The sequence below is a fragment of the Vulpes vulpes genome, chromosome 7, assembly GCF_048418805.1.
Source record: "Vulpes vulpes isolate BD-2025 chromosome 7, VulVul3, whole genome shotgun sequence".
In the NCBI taxonomy this organism is placed as follows: Eukaryota; Metazoa; Chordata; class Mammalia; order Carnivora; family Canidae; genus Vulpes; species Vulpes vulpes.
Genome location: NC_132786.1, coordinates 9,764,953 through 9,770,952, shown reverse-complemented (window position 1 = coordinate 9,770,952; position 6,000 = coordinate 9,764,953). Strand labels below are relative to the sequence as shown.

At 44.6% G+C, this 6,000-nt stretch overlaps 1 protein-coding gene across 11 annotated transcripts in view; it reads left to right on the top strand.

Annotated features, from left to right (window-relative positions):
* Nucleotides 1-568: 568 nt before the first annotated feature.
* The window catches only part of LUC7L2 (LUC7 like 2, pre-mRNA splicing factor), a 60,017-nt gene continuing 54,585 nt past the window's right edge, over nucleotides 569-6,000 (top strand). Inside the window, exons 1-3 of one of the 11 annotated variants that reach the window (XM_072762913.1) lie at nucleotides 1,060-1,477; nucleotides 4,407-4,490; nucleotides 4,597-4,683. Coding sequence is in view for 2 of the 11 variants with exons in the window: in XM_025982150.2 (XP_025837935.1) it covers nucleotides 1,417-1,477 (61 nt within the window). In the remaining 9 variants the exon portion in view is untranslated. The other 10 variants (XM_072762915.1, XM_072762916.1, XM_025982155.2 and 7 more) reach the window with 10 other exon arrangements.

Here is a 6,000-nt window from a genome sequence, read left to right as displayed (position 1 = left end):
GTCTCACTTTAAGGCATTAATATTTTACAAAAATGTCTAAAAAATGGCCAGGCATTTTCTTAGCTTATTGAGTCCTCACAGCAATGCTATAAATTATGTGTTTATATCCATAAGCAGGAGATTAAGAAAGAAATTGCTCAAGGTCCCAGTTAGCAATCAGTTGGCTAGGACTTTGAATCCAAGGCCATGATGTCAAGCAACGAACACTGGCTTTCTTTCCCATGGTCAATGCTGCCGACACACTGAAAAGGCCTTATTCTTCAAACTTATCTCTTAAGCAGAGAAAAAAAAAAAAAAAAAAAAGGAAGTTCTCTAGAATGTCACCTTTCCTGAGAACCCTGCTTTTTAGGTCCAAATTTAGACTAACAGTCTCCTGTTAAAATTAATGGTGATCTCTCCGACCAGGTTAGATCATCTGTTTCCTTAGTGTATTAGTTTCAGGTATTCTTTCCTGAAACCCGATTTACCCTAATTCGGGGTGGGGGGCGGGGGAGGGGTGGCGTTTGGCCTCGGCGCATCGACGAAGGGAAGGGGGTGATCCAGACGTCCCATCTCCAGGGCTCCTTTTGTAGGTCAGGGCAGCAGCGGGGGGGAAAAGCCTGAGCGCACGGCAGCCTAGGCGCGCCCCTGAAAGGGAGTCAACGGGCCAGGGAGCGAGCGTTGGAAACACGCCTGCAAGGAGCTACGAAGACTGCTAACCTCGGTCGAAGCGACGGGCAAGGCCTCCACTTGCTTCCGACTCGGGGTATCGCTCTGGCACGTTTGCCAATCTGGCCGCGGCTCGCCAGCACCCAGCGCCGCGCGAGCCCCCTCGCAGCAAGCAGCGCGAGGTTTGGCGCCTCGGGCAGATCCGGCTGGAGGGTCGTTCGATAACCAGAGTCTCGCGAGATCTGGGGGAAAGGGGCGCGAGAAGCCCGCGTGCACGCGCCCGAGAGCCGTTAGGGTGGAACCCCGCCCGGGCGGGGCGGGTGGAGCAGATACAGTTGGACGCCAGTTGGTGGAGCCCCCGCGGGAAACAACTGAGCGCGAGGAGCGTGCGCGCACACGTCGCGGCGACGGTGGCGGCGAGCGGCGTCAGAGCTCGAAGGGGGGGCTGACGGCTTCTGGCGGGTGGCGGTGTCGGAGGCGAGCGCTTGCTTAGCCCGTAACGCTTCTGTCCCAAGACCCGACGGAGAGTGAGGGAGCGAGGGTCGCTTTCGGGGGCTGCTGCCTTCCCCTGACGCACCGTCGTGAGGAGCGCAGCCCGGACTCTCCTGCAAGCCCTCCGGCTCCCTTTCCACACGCCTTGAGGCGGCGGCGGCGGCGGCGGCAGCTGAGACAGCGTCTCACCTTCCCCCACCCCTTCCCCTGTCCCCCCCGCCCGAAAGGGCCCGGTCTGCGCCCCACCCCCGCCCGCCCGCTCGCTACGCCGCCGCCATGTCGGCGCAGGCCCAGATGCGCGCGATGCTGGACCAGCTGATGGGCACCTCCCGGGACGGTAAGTGTCTGCCAGTGCCCTGGGGGTGGGGGAGGGGACGGGGACGGCGACGGGCAGGGGCTCCGCGGGCGTACCTGGGCTTGCGTGTGTGGCTGAGTAAGGGGCTCCCAGATTGGTAACACGAGGGCCCGGCTCCCGTCCCATCCAATCAGGGCCGGGCAGGCGGGCTTGGGGGGCGGTGACCGAGCGGATTGGCGGGAACCGCTGCCAATGGGGTCAGGCGGGGCCTGGAGGCAGAAAGGAGAGTTTGAGATTCAGTGTTGACTTGTCTGGGACGGGAGAGCCCACGTCTCTGCTGGCGTAGTCGGTCGTCCGGTTCTGTGGCTGATTAGGTGCCGGTGGACCGCTAAAGCCTCCGCCCCCTGGACTGATTCCTTGAGCCAGAGCTGTGGGATCGTCCCTCGCCGCCGCCCTCCAGAGCATCCAGACAGAACTGCCCCCCGCCCCGCCCCCCCGCCCCCCGCGCCCTACCTGGGTCCGGAGGAAACCTTCCCCTCGAGCCCCGCCCCAGCAGTGCACTCTCGGTCCCCACGGTCCTGCTTATGGAGAAAATCTGACCCAAACCATGGTTTCGTGAAGTGGGTGTGTTTGGCCCCATTTTGTGAAAAGAAAAATGTTATGGCCTGTTTTTTTTTTTTTTTCTTCCGAGAGACCTCCATTTTGTTAGAGAATTTAATAGAAGCTTTGTTCAGTAAATATTGACAAATCTCGCATGTCCCCAAATAGAACCATTTTGAAAATGTGGTGCCCAGTGGAGTAGACTTGAGGGGAAAAAACGATCCTTTTAGGCACTTAGGTTAGAGCTGATGTAGAAGATCACTAATCCTGGATATCTTTTTGTTATAAAGAGAATTTCTAAATGAAAAGATGAAATGCTGTTGCTTTTTTGGTGATAATCATGTATTCTCAAATTGAGCTGAAGTCCGTGTTAATACGGAGGAAAGGTCTAGTTTACTTTCTCTTTTAAAAAGCAAAATACTCGTTTATTTTTATATGTTGCTTGTTTAGGCAGATCGTTTCTCAGCCATTAAAGAAATGCTTTTTTTCTTTCAAAAAAGTTATTTAAATTGCTTGACGTAAGAGAAGAGGCACACATATTTTTAATAGTTGCTCTTGTAATTTTCTTGAATACTTTGCAGCAAAATATGTGAGTGAATTAAAGTATATTAAAGTATTTTTTGCAATGCATACTGAGAATGGCTTTTCAGGGTTCACAGTTCAGTTTTAATAAAGTACCCATATTGGGAACTTGTCTATATAGGACACAAATAGGTGGAGGTGGCAAATCTATTTGTGGTTGTGTAGAGAGGAGGGGAAGATTGGGAAGGAGATGAATTTTGTGTAGTAAACCCTGGAAAGTTAACATTAATTAAAAATGCCCCTGAAGAAACTTTTACCTGTTCATTTTTTCAGTTAGATAAGAATGGTTATTTTATAGCTGCAGCATGTCTTAACATTGCTCTTCTTCCATAATGAAGATGGTATTGGCGAGGGACCTAATTCAGTATTGTAGTTGACAGAATAATTTTTGTAATAAAGTTATGGAAATCATTTAAGATTTTACATGAATCTTTTGGTCCTAGATGGATACCATTTTTGGTACCTTCTGCATGGATTGAATTTTCTAATTTTACTGGAAGGGTAATTGGATCAAAAAAACTATTGTCACCTAATATCACCTGATAAATTTCCAAACAAGGTAGCCAATCTAGTATTGCAAAGCTACATTAAAAAAAAAAAAAAGAAAAAAAAATATTCCTATGTGTGTAGTCAGCAGAAACATGGGTTTCTTAAAATCCATTCTGCTTTGTATACAAATAAATTTAAATTTTTTTATGTGTATGTTACTGGATTTTTTTTGCCTCCAGACTAAGGATTTACCAATGAACTCATGTTAACGAGTCCACGATATTATTTAACTGAAATGACTGGATTTTCACTGCTGTGTTGGGCCAGAAGTAAGAAGCATACTACTTTCAAGGAAAAGAAATGAATGTTTTTTTAGATACCCATATTAGTTCTTTTATGTATACAAGATAAGAATCAGAACATTCTTTTCCTTACTAGATAATGAGTTGACATATTTCATCTTCTGATTCAGGACCTTTAAATAATTAGGATTGTTCTTTTTTAGCATACAGTCAACTTCACGTTATCCAGGGGTAGGGGAACATGGATACGTTCCTGAATAAACACCATATAATTTGAAACCATATAATGGAAAGCTTTGTATTGGACAAAGGAACAGCTTACAGGGAATGCTGTTGGGTGTCTTTGGCACTAAGAGGTGGAAATGGGGATCCAAGAGGTGGGAAAGATATGGAAAAGGTAGGTAGGGGAGGGCGTATTTAAGGCAGCTCTGTCCTTTTTTAATCATCCCAGAAACTGACTATAAAACAACTACTGTTTTCTGGGATAGTGGGACTCAACGGTCACAGTAACCTCCCCCCAACCCTTAGTGTTCTGTGAGGGAATCAAGTGGCACGAGAGGCTTAGGGTACTGGGAAAACCTTGTTTTCCTTTCACTTTTCCCTCTCCACCAGTAAAAGTATTTATTCCTTCTTCCCCTCTTCCAAATCAGTTTTTAATTAGTTCCTTTTTAAACTCCTTGGAAATGTAAGTCTGTTAAAAGTACCTTATTTTGAGTTACTTAAATCAGTTAATCATTTAGATTACCTACGTTCAATTGAAATTCTCAGCATTAGGAATTTTAGTGTCAGGGAATTGGAGAGGTAATTTTGGATCACTGGGCACTTCCAGAAAGGACAGTCCTGGGTGAGTGGTGGAAGTGGGGGGCTTTGGACAACCAGAGGGCAGCATGTTGGTGCTGGGAGGCTGGGCAGGGGGATGATCAGGAGGTGGGAGAGGAATGCACAAGGGTGGTGGGAGGGCCAAAGACAAACTTTGCCTTCTTTGCAATTTTGCCTAGGGCCCTGGTGGTGGCAACCGCCTGTGTGCCACTGAAAATCGTGCCGATGCCTGGCATACTGCATAAATGGAAGCAGGGTACCGCGTGAGTTGAAACATTGGTCACACTATATAAAGTTTGTATATGTGAATCAGTGTAACTCATACCCATGTAACTGGGGGTCTGACTGTATTTGGATTTTTCTGATAAGGCATCATGGGCTAAGGAAAAGAGCCCTGGGCTGAGACTCAGGAGACCTGGTTTCTAGCCCCAGCTGTACCTCTAATTGTAACCTTGGGTAAGTCACTTAACCTTTTTTGCCTCAAGTTAAATCAATAATTTGTTAAATGGGAAACCAAATAATTTCCTATGTTACACTCAAAAAATGTTGAAAAATAAGTATATCTTAATTTTTTTTAGGAAAGAGGAACCATAAGTAGATATAAATCAGTATGTTATTTTATCTGAAGTTTGAGGTAAATTAAACCTTATAAATATCTTTTTGTTTCAGTTGTTAGTGTTAATTGAAGGGAGAGGGATGATGTGTTTTTCCTGAACATAGTCCGTTTGAAAGTAGGGAAGAGCAGCAGAGAAAAATTGGAGCAGCAGTATGAGAATTGTCTGTGTGACAGTTGGAGGAACTCACTGTCCTTGCACAGTCTGTAGTTATTTTTTTCTGAGTTGGGTTATTTGCCCTTCGCTAGAGCTCTTTTGCCAACAAATAGAATTTGGTTATAAGCCTCTGGTCCTGGTCCCTATAAGGCCTGGAAAGGTACAAGGGATAGGAATTAAACAAAATTGAGGGTATAAATTTAGATTATATTTTAAGTTTAGAAACTAGGGAATTTACAGAAGTAGTTGTGAGGACTCCGTATTTTTAAATTACTTATAAGCTTAAAAAGGAGTAGAGATCATCTCTGAAAGGTTAAAACAGGCCAGGAATGGCCATCACCTCCCCCCTACACTCCAAAGGACGAGTAGACTAATAAATAGAATGTAGAATATAGAATAGAATTTTATATAATCATTAGTTGGCCATTATGGTTAGGGAATGTCTAGGGCAAGTTAAAGCTTTCAGATAATTTTGCCTATTTTTGAGGGTAATCTTTCTAAACATACAGTGATGTACTTCCTCAGTTAATAGAAATACACTTAGTCATAATTTGGTATCTTTGCTGATCAATTATATATTACAATAGTTTTGCAGAATGTAAAATTAAAAGGGTATACTATTCATTCTAGGAGGTAACCAGGAAAATAGAGTTAAGAAAATAATTTACTTGCTCCTAATAGAAGTTTAGCGATACATCACTGTTGAACTTGTAGGATAGGATGACATTGCTGTCTTTCTGCAAAATAAATAATTGAATCAAAGATTGAAGTAGTGTTTTCTTCAGTGGATTTTCTTCATAAAATCATCTTTACTGTAATCTGTGTTCCTTGACTTGTCATCAACATTGAGAGCATTTTTTTTTTAATTTTTCTCATTAGCATAATGAGCCATATTTATTTTTTGGTCAGTTGTAAGCCATTTTATTCCACTTGGATTGTTCATTTTAAGTGAAGGAGGCATAGCCTTTAATGTACAAGCACACATTTTTAAAAGTAGTAATGG